Source organism: Lepisma saccharinum, chromosome 12 (genome assembly GCF_977018435.1).
Source record: "Lepisma saccharinum chromosome 12, izLepSacc3.1, whole genome shotgun sequence".
Lineage (NCBI taxonomy): Eukaryota > Metazoa > Arthropoda > Insecta > Zygentoma > Lepismatidae > Lepisma > Lepisma saccharinum.
In genome coordinates, this window is record NC_139240.1 from 64,311,465 (window position 1) to 64,332,455 (window position 20,991).

General features: G+C 36.0%; 1 protein-coding gene across 1 annotated transcript in view; it reads left to right on the top strand.

Annotated features, from left to right (window-relative positions):
* LOC145996166 (uncharacterized) overlaps positions 1-20,991 on the top strand; it is an 80,011-nt gene that overhangs the window by 22,515 nt on the left and 36,505 nt on the right. Inside the window, exon 2 of the mRNA XM_083132517.1 lies at positions 1,299-1,463. Coding sequence (XP_082988643.1) covers positions 1,299-1,463 — 165 coding nt within the window. The remainder of the gene's footprint in view (positions 1-1,298; positions 1,464-20,991) is intronic.

Genomic DNA, 20,991 nt, shown 5'->3' on the forward strand with positions numbered 1-20,991 from the left:
GATATTCTATATGAATATCTCTTCACATTCTATATGAAAGTAATTATGTTTAGCCTTTTAGGTGAAAGTACAGTTGGAAAGTGAAAGCCACCTGCTAGAAAGTTCCTAACAACTTTCCAATAGTCTGGAGGGAGTAAAGTTTGTGTATATATAATGCCCTTTTGTGTATCTGGTTATTTTTGTACTTGATACAGAGTCTGATGAAGACCTTGCTAGACGGTTGAAACGTTACGTTTAGTTTATGTTTTTAATAAAATAAATTTACTGCCTTGGTCAGCATATTTATATTTTTTTCATTTAAAGAGTGTTCTTATTTAATTATGCCACATTAACGACATTTCAATAAAATGTACTCAATTCTCCCTTGTAATGCTTAAACATGCAAAAATGTATTGAATCAAGGGATCATCCCAGTTGAAACTATGATGTGCCTCCACATAAGGAAGTGACTGATGACCAAAGTGCTACCACATTTCAAAATTACAAGTTTTGTTCAAGTATGCTGCATCAATCAATGCAAACGTTTTATCTAAAAAATTCTGCCAGACCCTGTGGCTGAGTGGTTAGCACATTGTGCTACGATGCCTGGGGTCCCGGGTTTGAATCCTGCTTGGGCTTGGTTGTTTGTGAATGTCCATTCATCAGTTTCATCACTCATCCCCATCTTCGCAAATTAGCCAAGAGGCACAAAGCGAGAAGTAAAACAAAATAAATAAATAAATAAAAAAAAATTCAGATACTTTTTCTTCTTTGTTTCATGGATAATCTTTTTATTTGTGTTAAAAGCCCATTTCTAGCATGATTTGAGGATTATAGCCTGAAAAAACCCATTATGACTTTTCTTCATTCATTATTTTTAGTATTATAAGTTATGCTAAGCCTTTTCCTTTTTCTGAAAAAAAAAAATGGAAAAAAATCCACCCAGACCAACCCTGATCCTGAGATATAGCCATTGTATAAAAGGTTTCCCAAGAGAAGGTAACCCGGGAGGTAGAAAAAGCTACGTGAAATAGAATTGTTAAAGCATTACTTACACTTTGTGTAATTTATTTATAGAAAAGGAATCAAGACACATTGATATTGACATTTTAAGCACACAATGTTTCATCTGTTTAAAAAATTCTTCATCAGATGAATAATATGGATGTTAAAGAAAAGTGCTGTAACTGAGCTGGGGAAAATATTTGAAAGTATTCTGACTACTTGCCGGAAATTCCCATAACACACAGATTATACAACAATTATCAGCAGATATATAATATATAATATATATATATAATATAATCTTTCTTTTGCAGGTTCGTGAAGATGACTGGCTACCAAAACACATTTGTTACGACTGTGTTATCAAAATAGAGGATTTTGATGAATATAAAATTGGCTGCATTAGAGCTGAAAACCTTCTAAAAGCTTTTGTGCCATCAGTAGTAAGGAAACAGAGGATGCATCAAAATTATACTCAAGTAAGATAACTTATTCATATGTTCATATAATCTTTGTTTGTTTAACCCATCCGCATACCATTTAAATGCCAAATTTTTTGCCATGAAATACCATTTAAATTTGGCTATCTCCCATGAAGGTTGCACAGCAAGACAAGATGTTAAATAGTGTGAAAGCTATCCAAGCAATTTACTTGAAAATGTTATATATTGAAGTGGAAGTACAGTAATAAGTATGCACATATGCAGTTTACTTGGAACATAAATAGAAACTCACCTAAAAATTTTGATTACACACCCTTTGCATTCCATTTCCATTCCTCGACCTTTTATTTTTTTCCTGCCAGAGCCACCTCTTCCTCACTTTCATTACATTCCTCAATTTCACTAACTTCCAAAATCCACATTGTCCTCTTCATCGCTATCGAAAAGCAACTTTTCAATCGCACAATCTTCTACAACATTCTTACGCAACATGTTTGCAAGACGTAACAAATGAAGGTTTGTTTACATGAGAAATTACTGAATTTAGCTTGCTTGAAATGGTATGAAAAACGTAGCAGCACAAACATACATGTCATAGATTCGAATGATCATACAACCTCTGCCATCTATTGAATGAAAAAGAAACTACGTGATGAAAATCGGAAACCCGTCGATTCGACAACTAGGTACGGCAAGCGAACGTCCAGACAGGCCGTCGATTCGACGACTAGGTATGCGTATGGGTTAATAGGCTCTTTATAGATTTTTTCATATTTGTATCAGGTGACACTACATGGAGAGGATTATATCAATTTTGAAAATTATTGCCAAGCTCTGTGGCAGAGTAGTCATGGCAATGTGCTACAAAGCCAGAGATCCTACGTTCGAACCCTGGGTATGTCATATTAAAAAATATTTCTATTAGGAACACAATAAAAATATCATATAAAAGCTACTTTACTTATGTATCGGCATATAATTGTGACTAATAGTGTTAGGCCATATGTCATCCTCACTTCCACTTAGCATCCCAGTATCTGCAATGTTGGAGTCCAATGAGGCCCTGGCACCTGGACCTATGGCTAGTATAATCCTCTGTAGGGATGTATGTTGTCCTTATATGTGCTGAGTGCCCCTTTAGAGCCTCAGCTTTTAACCTACGTAAGGTGATTTTTGTCCTCTGAGACAGATGTTGATTTTAATTGCAATAAGAGTATGCATAATGCAATGGGTGAAAATGACCCAAGTGTTGATGCACCCATACATTTTATTTCAATCGATCAAAGTTTCTAATGAAGTAAGATAATCTTCAGAGATGGAATTGAATGTTTCTAATGAGAAGTTGACATAATGCTTTTCAACTCATTTTTTGTTGTTGAAATTACAGGGGCTTAATTTACATGATACACATATATATATACACACACAGAGATACTTTTATATTGAAAATACAATTATGCCAATAAGTTTAGTAATAAATGAAAAATGAAAGTTTTGTCAGAATTTATATTTAAATCATTCTTTTTTCTTTAAATTCCATTTAAGTGAGACACTTTTTAAGATGTCTGATTCTTTAATCACACAATTTCTTTATGACGAAATTATAAACAAAATTCTTTAAAATTCCTGGTAAAAATTAAAACAAGTCTGGCAGAAGTATACATGTTAAATCCATCCATATACTAATTCAATTAGTAATTAACCCAATTAGCAAAAGCAAAGTACAGCTCCATTTTTCTTATATTTTTTCAACAGTAGCAAATTGTTCATGGACATAGGCACTAATTTTAAACCTCTTATGAATAATGTTTGTTATATCTCACACTCAATTTGGAGCCTATATTTTAATTCACTTTCAACATTATTTTTGCAAAAACTTTCAATCTTCAATAATCGTAAGAGAATATTCTCCATTATTTACACAATTAGCCAAAAGTTCCTGAAGAAGGATGAAAGATAATACAGTCATAAATTGAATTAATGTTTCGTGCAATCTTGTACTTATTTCTTTCAACTCTCCAGTGTGTCTTGATACAGATGAAACATTTGTGAAATCTCACCACTTGTAATAATTAGGAACATGCTGTTTAGGAATTTAAATAGTAATAAAATGCATTCTGCAGCAGAAGGCGTAAGACAGTATGCTTCATTTTAGTCAGAAATTCAAGTTTTTTATTAATTATCCTAAATTTTTTGGAACTTTCTTTCAAAGGAGAAATGGTTCTGCATATTGTGTATAAAAAATAGTTTGTCCAGAAAACTGAACAAGTGCACAAAATTTACATATATGTTTTAGCATTCTAGTAGCCAATCGCTTTTTGTTAGACTCAAAACGCAGGGGTGTTGTCAAACCCATTAGGAAGTAAAAGCTTTGGAAAAGGTTATAATTTTAGTACACATTGGGCTTAATTTACATGATACATATATATATATACACACAGAGAGATAATTTTATATTGAAAATACAATTATGCCAATAAGTTTAGTAATAAATGAAAAATGAAAGTTTTGTAGAATTGATATTTATATCATTCTGTTCGTTAAATTCCATTTAAGTGAGACACTTTTTAAGATTTCTGATTCTTTAATCACACAATTTCTTTATGACGAAATTATAAACAAAATTCTTTAAAATTCCTGGTAAAAATTAAAACACATGTACCAGAAGTAGGACATGTTAAATCCATCCATATACTAATTCAATTAGTAATTAACCCAATTATCCTGTTAGTAATAAATATATAGATCTATGGAATTGTATCAGTCCCTTAAAATACCTAAAAATAAATGTCTGATGAAGGGTGTGTGTGTGTGTTCTCCTGGAACGTCACAATAAATAACTATGTTTTTATGCTTGTAATAACCGTAGACTACAAGAGAAATAATACCTCAGCTTTATGGTAATCTAACATTGTATGTTAAAGAAACAGGGACATAATTTTAGTCCTCAGAAACAGATGTCGATTTTAGTTATAATCCAAGTGTTGACACACCCAAAACTTTTTATTTCAATCACTGCCATTAAACAAATGTCATTGTACAAGTTAAACTTCTATGCTACACTAATCATGAATTCGCGCTTTTTGATAAAAAGACTAAAAGCTATTTTTGACTAGTTCTTTTAATTACCAATATCAGACAAAAAGCTATTTTTGACTAGTTCTTTTAATTACCAATATCATTATTTGTTATTATATTTACAAAATTTTCTACATATCTCACAACCTCCAAACAAATCAATGCTTTTATTATTGTACTATAGGCATAGTCCATATCAATTCAGGCAGCAAAGAAAAAATCTTACCTTCATAGTCTCAGATGTTATTGAATTATGTTAAAATTCAGGACAAAGTAAGAAACCCATATTTTTTTGTTTTGTCCAAAAAAAATTCCTGGCCCGAGATGCAGGCCGCCAAAGATGGCACGTCGGGCATCATTTCTCACGTGCGATTTTCGGCAAAATATTAAAATCTCTGGAATGGTTCAAGATATTTTGTTGCTGTTTTATTTATTTGAAAGAGAATAATTTTCTGATTAAAATGATAACCTCCATTTGGAAATATGTGTCCAACTTCTCTTGCTGTAGCCTTCTGAATTTTTTTGTGAAAAATCAAAAATATTTAAATTTTTTTTCAAAAATGCCAATCCCAAAAATTTTGATTTTTTTTACTGTTGATCAGTTCCATACAGTACTACATTCCCTGAAAAGGAGAACTTCTACTTTTTTTTTTTTAGTTTAACAGGTTTTATGAACAATGTGTTCATGTTTTAACTTCCGTGGCTAATATCTTTATTGCAGTTTTTTTTTTTATCTTTTTGTCTCAAAAACACCAGTCTCAAAAATTCTGAGAATGTTACAGGTGTTGTATATCTAAGGGTACTACATATCCTGAAAAGGAGAACACATAGTTTTTCTTGTATGTACGCATTGCTTGCATTATAGAATTATTTTCCTGTAGTTTACGGTTATTACAAGCATAAGAAAACAGTTTTTGTTTGTGACGTTTCAGGAGAACACACGCTCCTTTCATCAGACATTTATTTTCATTTTGACTAAAGATACAGTTATAACAATGGTTAGTAATTTTTTAAACAAAAAGAATCCATTATATAATGGATGTTGTCAAACAGCAAGGAAAATGGCAATAAGATGGTACGAACACGATTTGGACATTATAAATCTAAACCCAAGAACAGGTTTGTCAACTCACATCATCGAAGAGAAGCATTTGATTAAAAAGAGAAGGGTTTTAAAAAGATTAACGGGAAACACAGAGTTGAATGTCTGGGAAGCTTCGTTCATTGCAGAAGAACACTGGAATAAATTAAATAATGAAAATGGTAACATAGATCCAGTATGGAGTTTTCTTTTTCACAAATGGAGTAAGCCACCATCTTTAAAATTTAATGTAACAGAAAACATAGAGAGAGACTTTGTGAAAACAATGATGAATTTGAATTACCTGATGATATTTGGGATTCATAATTTTAAAAAATCTGAAATAAAAATAAAACAGACTCCATTTTTCACAGTTAAGTTGCTATATTACAACAATGTAACATTGACAACATCCATTATATAACGGATTCTTTTTGTTTAAAAAATTACTAACCATTGTTATAACTGTATCTTTAGTCAAAATGAAAATAAATGTCTCATGAAAGGAGCGTGTGTTCTCCTGAAACATCACAAAGAAAAACTGTTTCCTTATGCTTGTAATAAGCGTAAACTGCAGGAAAATAATAATAAGAACACACCACTTTGGTTCTGGAATTTTACATGTTTTTTTTTTTTTTTTTTTTAAATCTCTGACCAATGTGCTCATGTGATGGAATAAAAACGATAAATTAAACAAAGTTGGAACTGGTGAAATGTTTTTATTCTTCTGGGCTTTCTTTACGTAGAACCTTCGAAATTATTAAATGTCTTCTGGAAGAATGCGGAAGCTTCCAGATAATTCCAGAATGTAACAGAACCTTCTAGGACATTCTGCAACCATCCAGATTATTCCAGAATGTAACAGAACCTTCTAGAACATTCTGGAACCATCCAGATAATTCTGTGTGTTTGGCCTAGCATATAAAATGGAGGACACATGAATTCACAGTTCAGTTGTCAACAGGCAAACAAAGAGAGCAGTTCATCAATTTTTTTGGTCCAACAGTACCTGTAAGCTTTTGTGAGGATTCTGCTGATTGAGGTGTAGTGTGTTTTGTGGAAAGGACTCAGTTTGAAATGTCTTCTGACTGGGGTCACAGGAAGTGTGCTGACTATTTGCATATCCATAAAAGAGGGATATATGAGACTAGCAAAAAACAGACTTTCTTCAGGTTGGGAATAAGTGTGCTTATTTCAAGACTCTGTTTCAAAGTCAAGATGTTTCCAGTGATGACTTGCTGTGTTCTAGATGCTTTGACAGAATATCAACAATGACACTAACTGAACAAGAAGACTCCCATGGTGTGGACGATGAAGAATTTGTAACTGCAGAAGAAGAATTAGATTCCCTGAATCAGTCAGCTATAGAGGTTGGTGTTAGTCTTGTTAAGAAACCATGTTCAGTGAAGTCAAGTCGTAAGCTGTATGCATCAAGAAAGCATAGAGAAATTACTGAAGCTGTGTGTGAGTACACCAAAACAAAACTGACCAAACTATTCAAAGTAGAAATTCCATCTGCAGAAGAAAATGAATCAAAAGAAGCTTGTGCAACTTGCCGAGAATTTATATCAAATATCAATTCAGCTGTTGTATCATGTGAATCCTACAATGAAAAAGTGCAAGTCCTAACATTTATCCCAGTGTACCTTTCTAAGGTACAAATTTTGCACCACATTCCATCTGCAACAAAATACATGGTGGACAAAACAAGAAATGTGAGGTCTGCAAGAGAAGTGTTTGGAAAACCGGATCCCTATTATGGCCATCCTGTGAATGAAGCACATATTCAAATTGCACAGTCATTTTATCTGGAAGATAAATGGGACTGTTCTCGCCAGAGCACCAACAAAAAGAACACTATCACTATAAGTTGCAGGAGAAAAAGTGGTGAAAGTGAAAAGATACATGACCTGCAGTATTAATGGAACTTTCGCCATATATAAGAAGGAACATTCAGTATTTCACATTGGAATATCAAAATTTTATGCACTACGACCTAAGTGGGTGGTCCCACACCCACCTAGAGATGTCTGTTTGTGTGTGTATTGTGCCAATTTTGAACTTTGCATGGTAACTTTGAAGAACTTACTTGAAGGCGTGACATATGCCACCTTGGTTTGATGTGTGAAGTCGTTAGTAGTCTGTGATGTAGAGCGAGAGACCTGTTTGTTTCAGGAATGTGGTGACTGCCCTGGAAAGGGAGGACTTGCCTTACAGACACTTGGTCTGGAAAACATAGTAGATGACTCTTCGGAAGTTACATATGCAACATGGGAGGAAAATAAACTCATTAACAAAACTGTTGCCATTGATACCTTCATTGATGAACTTGGGAAATGGACAGTGAAAGCAGTAACACACCAACATCTGAAGAAATTGCAACAACAACACATTGCAGAAGTGAAGGGACGTGTAGAGGCTGAACGACTATGTTTAGTGCTTCACTGTGATTTTGCTGAGAACTGGTCTGTGATTCTGCCACAAGAAGTACAAGGGTATCACTGGAGTAATGACCAAGTTTCAATTTTTACAGGAGTCACATATTTTCAAAGCAAGACCACAAGTGTTGCAGTTATAAGTGATGGCAGAGGACATGACTCAGCACATGGATTGTTGGCAATATGCAAAATTCAACAATAGCTGCAATCATAGGCAGAAAAGATCATCATTATTTCTGATGGTGCCCCTAGTCACTTCAAAAATTGTTACCGTTTGAATTGACTAAGTTGCTTGTGCCAATGGAGTGGGTATACAGTGCTACTGGTCATGGGAAGGGGCCTTGCAATGGTGTAGGAGGCCTGCTGAAGCACCACGCTACAAAACATAATCTTTCCAGCCCAAGTACAGCTGCAATTCAGAATGCCGAGGATTTTACAAGAGCGGTGAAGTCATACACATCAACAGCCCTCATCCTATTGCCCAAAGAGGAAGTTGAAGAATTCCGCCAGCAGAAAATAGAAGAATGGTCCAACCAAACTACCCCTGTGAAAGGAATTCAGAAGAGACATGTCGGGACTCACAGTGATGGGTGAACCTATATTGCACGAATTTTAAAGAGCAAGAAAGAAGAAATTTCATTTGTCCAACCAAGATCTCAGAAACGGCAGGAGAATATTCAGATTCACCACCTACAAAGAGGGATGTTTGTGGCATGTGCATATGACTGTGACTGGTGGATTGCAGAGGTTATAGATATCAGTTGTGAGTTAAATGAAAGTGTTATGAAATTTATGCTACCACATGGACCTCGCTGGATATAGATTTCCAGCTGCAAGACAGCAACACCACCACCAGTGCTCACTTCCAATTCACGGTGTTTTAATGATTGTGGGTGCCCCAGTTCCTATTGGTTCAACAGGAAGGCATCGCTCAATAACAAAGGAACATACTGTTGCAGTTGAACAAATTTTTAGTTCATTGAATTGCTATTTTCAATTCTAAGCAGAGTGCACAGAAGTGGTATGCTTTGGAACCTGCAATATGTTTTGAAACTTGCACATATATTTTGGAAGCTTTAGTATGTTTTGAAAGCTGTGTCTGTTATTTATCTTTATGAAAAATTAAAATGCCATGTCAAATAAGACTAGATTTTGATTTCATGACACCAATATGTGAGAATGTGGTAATGGAAACTGGTTTAATGTATGGCGAAATTTTCAATTGTTTATAAAACCTGTTAAACTCAAAAGTGGAAGTACTCCTTTTCAGGGAATGTAGTACTGTATGGAACTGATCAACAGTAAAAGAAATCAAAATTTTGGGGATTGGCCTTTTTTGAAGAAGAAAAAATATTTTTGATTTTTCAAAAAAAAAATTCAGAAGGCTACAGCAAGAGAACTTGACACATATTTCCAAATGGAGGTTATCATTTTAATCAGAAAATTATTATCTTCCAAATAAAAAAACAGCAACAAAATATCTTTAACTGTTCCAGAGATAGAGCATTTTAATATTTTGCCGAAAATCGCACGTGAGAAATAATGCCCGAGCTGCAATCTTTGGCGGCCTGTATCTCGGGCCAGGAATTTTTGTGGACAAGACAAAAAATGGGTTTCTTAATTTGTCCTGAAGTTTAACATATGTTAATACAATAACATCTGAGACTATGAAGGTAAGATTTTTTCTTTGCCTGCCTGAATTGATATGGACTATGCCTATAACTATAAAATTATATTACAGCTATATGAGCAAATCCCCAAAATTACTAGTATTTGCTAGTACTAAAATCATAATAACTCTCTACAATATGAAATCAGGCTTGGTACGCATCTGGAAAACAGGGAAATGTCGAGAAATTTTGCAGATCGTCTGGAATTTACGTGCATTTTGGAGTCTGCAAGAGAAAAATTGCTAAATGAACAAGCAGTTCACTTCCAATTCTAGATTCGGTTCTTGTGATTCCACTCTCAAAAAGGATTCAGTTTAGAAACTTATTTCTTTCGTTCTTATGATTCCCAGTCTTGTGCAAAATTATGGTTCCTTCGAATATCTGTAATAAATTTTAATTTTTATAATACTAGATATTAGAATGAATATCAAAGTAAAACTTGCAGTCCAGATATCTGATTGAAAACTAAAGTACATTGACAGACAATATGATCATAATTATCGGAAAAGTTGGTGAAGATGAGGTTATCGCCTATTATTTTATGCATAAGGTTGCCTACGATTAAAATAGTCGACTTTGAACCTTGCAACTAGCTAGTAAATCCCCTTGCACCACCACCGATTGTGTTCGATGTTACGGCCACGGGCCGCAAACGATCGCCCAGCAGCGTAATTTCCACTAGCAAACTCCTGCGTAGAAAGGGAAGGGGAATGTCTCGCCATACCCATTTGGCAACTTTCCCAAGATCCTGCAAGGTACTAGGACGGCGTGGAACTAGTGCCTGTTTGAGGAGTCCAAACCCACAGTAGTCCATTGGTGAGGCATCCGGGGATTTCACAGGGATGGACGAAAATGGGATCACTCGAATTCCTGTCTCTTCTGCCTTCCATGTATAGAACACCTGGGATGCTCTCGCGGTATGGCTGGAAGCCTTGTCCATGTGGATCCATACATGTGTGGTCTCGTCACCTTACAGGTGGGTGATGTGTGTGTCATACAAAGGGGCCATAACGTTCCCCTGGAAGTAAGCTCCATTGACTTTGGTGTTGAAAGGCACTTTGACGAGTGGCAGCATTCCCTGACTGCAATATCCGGCCACCACCAGAAATTCCTTGGAAAACTTTTCCTTGCACTGCAGCACAAAGTCAGAACGGCTGTTCTAGTCTGTTGGACGGTAGAAAATTGATCAAACTCTGTTGGTCTCATCTAGGAGAGCCACCCCTCATCCAGGGTACACACCCATTTCCACTTGTCTCCTGCAAGGTATGCTTCATACAGTTTTCTGGCGTTTGTGAACCTCTCCTGGGTGTGGCGCTCTGTGAGGCGGTGTCCCCGCACTGTGTGACGTGCTTATAAATTGAGGTTCTTCCGGATGATGTTGGAAACTGTGCCTTTTGAGATATCGTAGCGTATAGCCAAACTTCTCTGCGTTGGGGGATTGTAGTGCGTCACTGATGTCCTAATGGCACGCACTGTATTGGGGGTTCTAGCAGGCTGGGGCCGTGATCTCCTCACAATTTCTGGCCGACCATGTACCGCAGGGGCCTGTTGGGCACATCGCCGGATGATGAGACCCACCCCAACTTTGCTGACGATTTAACCCTCTTCTTTGCACCGTTTCACTATTGCTGAGTGACTGTAATGGGTGGCGGAAATTCCACAAATGAACCCCTCCCAGAAAGCTGTCACTTTTACCTTCATCGTTCCACGGATCGTGCTCAACTGATACTGTTATCTAGTACAGGCTCCAGTGTAGCCAGCTCTGTTTCGGGACTTAACAGCAGTTCAATGCATCATTCACGATGGCCAGTCAAAGTCGACTATTTTTATCGTGGGCAGCTTTCTGTAGATCTTAGTCTTGTTGGCATTTTCTATAGAATTCTTAAAAAAATCTCCAGATGCTATGTACTTATAAATGTAAGCAAAAAAGCAGAATTTTTTACGACATTATAAATCCATCATAAAATGAAAAATTGTGTATGGTTTATGAACTTTTTGTGTTGTTTTTATATTGTGGAGATCTGTTATGGTGAAATAATGTACCTCTGTTAACTTAGCGATGCACATGATTGTAGCACCCAATATATTTGATGGCGATTTTTCATTTATTCTTGTGTGTGTAGAATGAAATTTGCTAAAAAAAAAAGATGTGAAAGTGAATATTCATAATAATTAATGGATTATATATATTTAATTGTAAAACACAAGGTTCAAAAGCAAAAATCATGATGATGAACATGAATTCATTTTTTGACTGGAAAATCTGGAAATGTCAGGGAATTTCATAATAAAAAAATCGTAGCAACCCTTTAAATAGTATCTTAAATGTAATCCGTTAATTACCCAGTATCAGTTCTATCCTCCACATTACCATTACACTATCACTATAAATATTATATAATTCAAAATATTCAACTTCAATAATAAAAAATCCTTTTTTCGTAATACTAACATAAAGCGTCAAAACATAAGGTGAGAAACTACCAATAAAAATGTGCTGAATTGCTTGATCAGTAATTCGATGTACTATGTGAACACCTTAATTTCAAGGACTATTTTGGTATCCTGAACAACCAACACTTAAAGATGCCTAAAAGCGTACAACTTATCATACCCATAGCGAATGATTTTTCTCAAACCAAATTATAATCAAATCCAAATTTAATCATTTTTTTACAAAATAAAATGCAAGACAGTGAAGTGTGTAACCTATCTACTTGCTCAATCATCTGCATCCTAACCTGAAATGAAGTCTAAGATGAATATCAACACATCCTATTATTCTTATTTGGATGGTATATAAACTGCATAATACAATAGAAGGTAGGGTGGATATAAATCACGATTTTTATTAAAATAATCATTTTTGGTGATTTTTTTTATTTTAATCGATTTTAAAATTTTTAATCATTTTTTAGAAACATGCTTAAAATTGTAAGTATGGTTTTTGTTACCATACATATAAATTGTTGTTTTTTTATTTTTATGAAAAGGCTTTTTCTACTAAACGGCTCTGCAAAATATTTGAACAGTTTGATTAAAGAAAAAAAAAATGTAAATATACATTTTTCTGTTTCTGATATTACATATATGAACCTACTATGGAAATGTTTGTTGAGTGTGGTTAATGGAATGATAATAATTTCAGTAAACTTTTATTCCAGTGAAAATAAAACATTCTGGATGTAGTCTAACAAAATACAAAATAACAAAATATTTTTTAGAGCCTTTGTAGCTGAATTTTCTCAAGTTCTTTAATGTTTGTTTCCAAAATATCAGCTAAGATGTTTATTTACAGTTTAATGATAATGACACTATTTACAATTTCATGATTCGTATTTTGTACATTTTTCTACGCAAAATGTTTGCAATTTACATAATACATTTCCTTTCCTATGAGCTTCACCCCCATCAGTACATGTAAACCTATTTTCAAAAATGTTTTCTTCAATTACCGATATATTCAGCAGTACATATATTTTGTTTCCTTTCTTTTCCATTCTTAGATCATAATAAACATTATTAAATGATTATGAGGTTAATGTAATAACCAAAAGTGATCCTCATATCTACAAAATCCTTATTATTCTGATTCTATAAATTATTTAAAAAAAATCACCTGATTTAAATCAATCTAACTTGATAGAGGGTAAAATAAAATATTGATTAAAGGAAAAAATCCTTGGAACAGATTAAGCACAGCAAGTTTTTCAGTAGTCAACTTTGTAACTAATACAACTTTGCCTAATATAATATATTACTATAAAAAGGTATGTAATTTGCTTTCAAAGATCTTCATAGACTTTACAAATGAAGAAAACAATATAAAATTTAATATTACATGCATAACAATTAAATAAAAATTACTCTATAACGGTTTGCAACAATTTAAACAAATTATTTATCTTGTAGTTTATAGCATATAAACACATTTTTTTATGTAAAATTTCGAAAGAACAGACCCTTCCTTCATCAGACATTTATTTTAAATTTAATTAGTTTTACAGTTATAACAAGGAAATAAATCTAATAAAAACAAGAAGTTACACTTGTACAATTAGTCTTGTCAATAATGTTACATTGTTGGAACATAACAACTTATTTATTTATTTACCAGAGGATTCCAAATACAGCTTTGGCTATTTTACATTGGAATGTAAAACAGGCAATCTGTTTTATTATTATTATTTTAAATTAAGATATTATCAAATTTTAATTAGGGATACCAAATATCGTCAGGCAATTCAAAATCATGCTCCTTTCTTCAAAGATAGTTGATGTCTTCTGTAGAATTAAATTTCAAAGGTTGTGGCTTACCCCACTTGTGATAGAGAGAACCCTATTGTGAGTCTACATTGCCGTTGTCGTTAGAGTCTACATTGCTGTTGTCGTTATTTAATTTCTTCCAGTCTTTTCCAATGAAGGAAGCCTCCCACACATTGAAATCTATGTCTCCCATTACTCTTCTTAAAACCTTGCTCTTTTTATTCATGTACCTAGGTAATTCTCCTTAATAATGTGAGCTCACAAATCTGTTCTTGGGTCTAAATTTGTAATGTCTAAATCATTTTCGTGCCATCTCATTGCAGGGGCGATGCCAGAAAATTTTGATCGGGTGGGCAGGATCCATTTATTGATAATTTGGGTGGGCAGATATAAAGTATATATATACACATGAGCTTCACAAACATGCATTCTCCCCCCCCTCTCCCAATTTCATTTGTATTTCATTCCCCCATTTCTTTTTAATGGTGTACCTTTTCTTATTTATTTATCTTATTTATCTGCCAAAATTCGACATTTACAGTTGCGCAAGTTTCATCTGCCCTACTTTACTTGCCAATATTAATGTCCTTTACAAGAAGAAATACCTTGTTTCTTCTTTTGATATAAGACACATGCTGATTATATATATTATATATTCAAAGAAAGTATGTAAATAGACAACAGTGAAGATTTTTTTTTTGTTTTCTCCATAATTCAAATGAATGATCTTGAATATGTAGTATTAATATTGTGAGTTTTTAACTGGAAAGAGTGCTGCTTCCTGGGTGAGGTTAATGAATAATCCTTAAATTTGGCTCACCGGGGGGAAGGGGTTACAAATTGATAAATGCATATGAATCTTAGCATTTAATTAATGTCTTGTAGGGAAAGTTTTAAAACACACAAGTAACGCATTAAACTTTCCCAGCATAAGAACGAGAATTTTCACACAGGATATCACTGAAAAATTGTTAAAAAAGAAATTTGTGCAAGATGAATATTGAAGAATTGATGGAATTACTGAAGAGATCACTTACTGAAGTAAATTTTCCTCTGGCTAATGCAGAGAAAGAGATTTCTCAATAGGGTTCAATAGAAATATCCATAGCACTTGGGAAAACAAATATTTTTACATACTATATTGTGGAAAGTAATTTAGACCAAAAGAATCATCAAATTAGATCGTTAGCAACTTAGCAATTCTTCTCTTGTTCATAGCGCTTTAAAACTCTTGGGAAAAGTTTAACTTATTTACAATTATCATCATAGGCATCAACTTTAGAGGGGTTATTGTTGTCAATCTTGCCCTCCCCCCCTCACAAATGTGTATGTGAAGTTAGCACCCTCTGATGATTACTGTATTATCATACTATCGAAATAAAACATCCATTACCCAAAACTCTAGGATAAGATAGCCTTGCCAGTAACGTATTATTATTTACGTGTTGGGTTGTTTTTTATATTTGTTCCATTCCGTATGATTTTGTACTCCCAAGTTCCCACCTCGGAAAATGTGGACTTTGGCTAAACCCAGATATTGCACTACTTCTAGCCACAGAAGTATTAACGGGATCATGTTCCAAGTTTTAAATAAGAGAAAAATTTGACAGGTAATATTCATCAACATATTTTCTAACGATTTTCCTTTTCTTACTCAGTAAACTAATGTAAAGCCAAAAACAGCAAATAAGCAATACTTCTTATTCGATAATTTATGACACTTTCTAGTATCGACAATATTCATAAGAAAAATGTGCACGGAGTGAAGACAAGAATATATTTATCTTATTTTAGGTTCCCTTTTCTTCTACGCACTTACATCTTGAATTTGATGGGGTGGGCAAGGTGCCCACCCGTTGCGCCGTCCCTGTCTCAATGCCATTTTTCTTTATGGTTACTCTGCATAATCTTTCGAGCATGAAAAAATTATAATATGTATTCTTGTGAATTCCCCCCATCTGGCACTAGCTTTCTAATTTTATAATCATTAAATGTAAATTTAGAATTTTGTGGTGACTTAAAAAGACATTTAGAATGTAATTTTATGTGAAAAACCCTTGTGGAATGGGATACAGATGAATTTCTTTGCAATAGCAGGGTTGCTACACATCTGGAAAACAGGGAAATGTCAGGAAATTTGACTTATCAGGGAAATGTCAGGATATTTGCTGATCGTCTGGAATTTACACGCATTTTGGAGTCTGCAAGAGAAAAAGTTGCAGAAAGCACAAGCAGTTTACTTCCACTTCTGGATTCGGTTCTTGTGATTCCACTCCAAAAAAAAAAGATTCAGTTTAGAAACTTGTTTCTTTCATTTTTATGATTCTCAGTCTTGTGCAAAATTATGGTTCCTTCGAATTTATGTAATAAATTTTCAGTTTTATAATACAGGGAGGTTATTTAAGTCAAATACCGCGGGAGGGTCGGCTGCTCGGCGGCCCGTCATGCAACAGGTCCCGGCAAATTGCATTACAGGAAGTCCGTAACAGAAACCACTTGTTTTGTAATGTTTCCACTTTTCACAATTACAATTGAAATAAGCATGTACCTTGTCGCAAGAATGCTGGCAAAGGTGTCCTCCCAATTACAAATATTTCTGGCACCTTATTTCTGACATCTAACCTTAGATTAGACATTGCTACTTTATTCTCAGTTGACAGAAAGGGAAGACAGCATCCTGGCACATAAAGCAAACCGAAAGCGTAAATTGATATTTAAAAGTAATAATAATGATGATCACTAACCTCCTGTGTTATAAGAGATGTTGAAAATGACCTCCTTCAACAGCAATACAACACGTTTCTTAGGTTCAAGAGATCCTGTCTCTCGTAATTGCCTGACCACTGTTCTGCAAGAGTTCGTTTTCACGTAATTATCGTACATAAAAACTCTTTGTTCAAGACTATATTTGTTTAGCAGCATAACTAATGAATGAATAACAATTAACACACAATAAAGCACTAGCACTGAATAGCACACTAACTCAATAACACAGTATAAACAACATATGTACTGATAAACTCAAACAGAAGTGAACATGAGCGTGCACTCACTACGTCTGGTAGCTGACAGTGTTGCCAACCATTTTTCAGCTATGTCCCTACAGACGTAATAAAAATGTCCCTACAACTGACCAAATGTCCCTACGCCAAGTAAAGCGAATAAAAAAAAAACAACACCTCATGAGCATGCAAAACAAGATAAAATATACACATTTACTTACCAAATCTTTCTGCTCGGTGCTTCCACAATTTATGAAGGAGCGAATTTACAATACCAGACTCCTCCCCAATTTTTGTAATATTTTGCATACTCACTAATTGAGGCCTTCTAATCACGAATTTGAAGTTAAAATATGGGCATCACGTGTAGAAATTGCAAAATAAGCGAAATTGAGTGGTTGCTAATTATTTACCAGAAGATTTTGTGTTTCCAATACTTAAAAAACGAAATATATGTACACTGGTCAAAACAATTAGGGGAGCAAGCAAGAAATCCCAAAACCAAAGTTGGAAAGCCAAAAGTAGCAATGTATGTTGATGAAGTGAGTGTGTCCTCAACCAGTACAATTCATCTCTTATGAATCATCAGCATGAAGAGCTCTCTAGTGACACCATAAGGCACGTGGCAGAATTTGTGATATGAGGAGCAATCATGAGGTCACTTGGGAACACCGGTTGTGTGGTGCTGGCAGATCGTAAGTGCAGGTGGGATTCAGTTGAGTAGTGTTGAATAGGAACGATGGCAGAACAACACGATTTAGGGGAATCTAGCGCATGGAGAGCCATTGGGAGGATGGAAGCAGGGCAAACACAACGTGAGGTGGCTGCAGCCCTTGGTGTGTCACGCAGTGTCATTTCCAGGTTGTGGACACGATTTCAACAGACAAGTACAGTATGAAGGAGGCCTGGGCAAGGTCGCCCACGGTCAACAACAGTTAGGGAAGACCGGTACTTAGCATTGTCGGCTCGCAGGAATAGGCAGCAAACTGCAACTGACTTGCAACGCAGCCTTGTTTTGGCAACAGGACGAAGAGTCTCGGGCCAAACTGTACGAAATCGCCTGCGGGAAAGGGGTCTTTATGCAAGAAGACCAATGGTGTGTGTCCCTCTGAATGCCCAACACCGTAGGGCCCGCAGACAGTGGGCTGTGGAACATCGTGAGTGGGGACATGGAGAGTGGAGTTCAGTTCTCTTCTCGGATGAGTCGCGTTTCAGTCTCCAGTCAGATAATCGACGCATTCTCATCTGGAGGGAACGTGGGACTCGCAATTATCCCGCACATGTGCGCGAAGTGTCTCAGTATGGTGGCGGTGGCTTAATGGTATGGGCAGGGATCAGTGTTGGTCGACATACCCCCCTGCACATTATCCGGAACGGTACTTTGACAGTCTTACGGTACCGGGATGAGATCCTCAGGCCTCATGTTGTCCCAATGGCTGCAGATATCGGTGATTGTTTCATTTTTGTGGACGATAATGCCCGACCTCACCGAGCACGTCTGGTTGACGCCATGCTACGGGATGAGGGTATCGAATGAATGGTATGGCCAGCGTCCTCCCCAGACTTGAATCCATTGAACATGTGTGGGACACACTCGGAAGACGCATTGCTGCTCAGCCAGCGCTGCCTACAACTCTGCAACAGTTGGAAATGGCCCTTCTGGAGGAATGGGTGAATATCCCGCAGGCTGTCGTTGATAACCTTATTGGTTCCATGCAAAACAGATGTGCAGCTGTCATAGCAGTTCATGGAGATCACACGCCTTATTAGAGGTATGGATCTGTTGCGTATCTGTCCATTTCTATTGTCTTATCACCGTGCTGTTCTCCTGATTTTGTGCAGTATCTTGCAGAAATCACCCCTAGAACTCTGTTGTGCTAATGACTCAATAGACATGTATTGTACTAGTTGAGGACACACTCACCTAATCAAAATACATTGCTACTTTTGACTTACCAACTTTGGTTTTGGGATTTCTTGCTTGCTCCACTAATTTTTTTGACCAGTGTACATTCCTGATATTACTACGACCCCAAATTTTAACTATGTTTGCCTAACCTAATCTAACCTAACCTTACCGTGAATGGTTCGTGGTGCTATCCGTCAGTGGTTTGTGGGGCTACTCGTGCATGGTTTTTCGACCCCAAATTTTAACTATGTTTGCCTTTCCTAACCTAACCTAATCTTACCTTACCAAGAATGGTCAATGGGGCTATCCGTGAATCGTTTTGCGCTAATTGTGATTATGAACCAATAAAAAAATCTTATTTTCATAGCACTTTAACAGCAAACTTTCATCATCAAAGACGCCATTTTCGTATCCTGCAATTTTATGATCGATGCACTGTTGCCAAACTTACCTGTAATCAAATCAGTCCACATTCCACATGTTCTTCTACATCGTGATTGTCACTATCACATGTAAGCACCTTCTTTGGGCAAAATACCGAAATCCATAAGTTTATTAATTAGCACACGGCCATCCTCCTGCACACTCCACCTAACAATCTGTACAACATGAACAACTTTTTTACTGTTCTCTTCCTCCATTCTTACACGATCCATGCTCTCCAAGTATGAAATCAACAGTGTGGCAATGCTGTAGACAGCGTAACTAATTCCAAACGTCAATTGTTAATATCAACAAATATGGCTACCATACTTGTATGCGAAGAATCATTGCGAGAATTGAAAAGCTTATTTCACAACTTCTACACATTAATGAACAATTTTTTCACCTCACCTCAACATGTTAACCTGAGATAAATCATCATGACTAATTATTTCGTGAGTATAAGACGTAGCATAGAAATTACAGAAGGGTTCGGTATTGTAAATTCTTACCTTAGTGAATAACGTTAAGTCGTTTACTGTTGATTATGTTATTTGCTGCTGCTGTTAAGAGATAGATGTTGGTTGGTGATGTATTTCCTGCAGTCTTTAACAATTCTGGTCCCATTTTATTTCTCTTTTTTGTTTTTGTATCACTTACCATTGAAAATATTCTTTCCTTTTCCGCGTTAGAATGTGGCAAGTTAGCGCTATTTTCGTGAGAGTGGAAATGTTTTCAAAAAAGAACTTGCCTTGAAAGTTCTTGGTAACCGATAACATGTTCCACAATTCTGATGGAGATTTGTTAGTTATTTTTTGTCCTCCTCGCTGAAGTATCCAGATAAACTAATCCATTCATTCCAAACTGAGTGCGAAGAAAGTGCAACTGACTGGCGAGTAAGCTTTGAACCTTTGCACAATAAAATGTTATTTTCCAAGATTGAAAAAAGTCCTTATGTTTTCACTCATTTGGCAAAATATAGTGAAAAGTCCCTATGCGTAGGAACATGTCCCTACGGTTGGCATCACTGCCGACAGGTGTCACATTTGTGGAGTATAAAGTGCCCTCTCGCGGCTGACAACTCCCTCGATAAGCTGCCGGCGCTCTCGCGACAACTGTTGATAAAGTAGCGATGTCTAATCTAAGATTAGATGTCAGAAATAAGGTGCCAGAAATATTTGTATTTAGGAGGACACCTTTCCAGCATCCTTGCGACAAGGTACAGCTGGCAGCCGACGAGAAGAGCGCTGGCAGAAGAAGTGTGACGTACTGCCAGGCGACTCCACTCTTTCGCGTGGGGGAGGTGCTCTTCCGCCAGAACTCTTGTCGTCAGCTTGACAATGACCCGCCAAGAAGAAAACAAGACTTCCTTCTCCCCGACCACCCCCAAATTCTGCAAATGAACCTGACCCTCCCTTTCCCTCTGTGCCCCGTCTCCCTTCATTCAGCGATCTTCTCGTCGGCTGCCGGCTGTACTTGCTTATTTCAATTGTAATTGTAACTGTAATTGTGAAAAGTGGAAACATTACAAAACAAGTGGTTTCTGTTATGGACTTCCTGTAACGCAATTTGCCGGGACCTGTTGCATGACTGGGCTGCCGAGCGACAGACACTCTTGCGGTAAAAGACTTAAATAACCTCCCAAACTAACTCTCTAGCCTTCTTAAACCTGAAGGTTGAGGCTGCAGTAACACAGG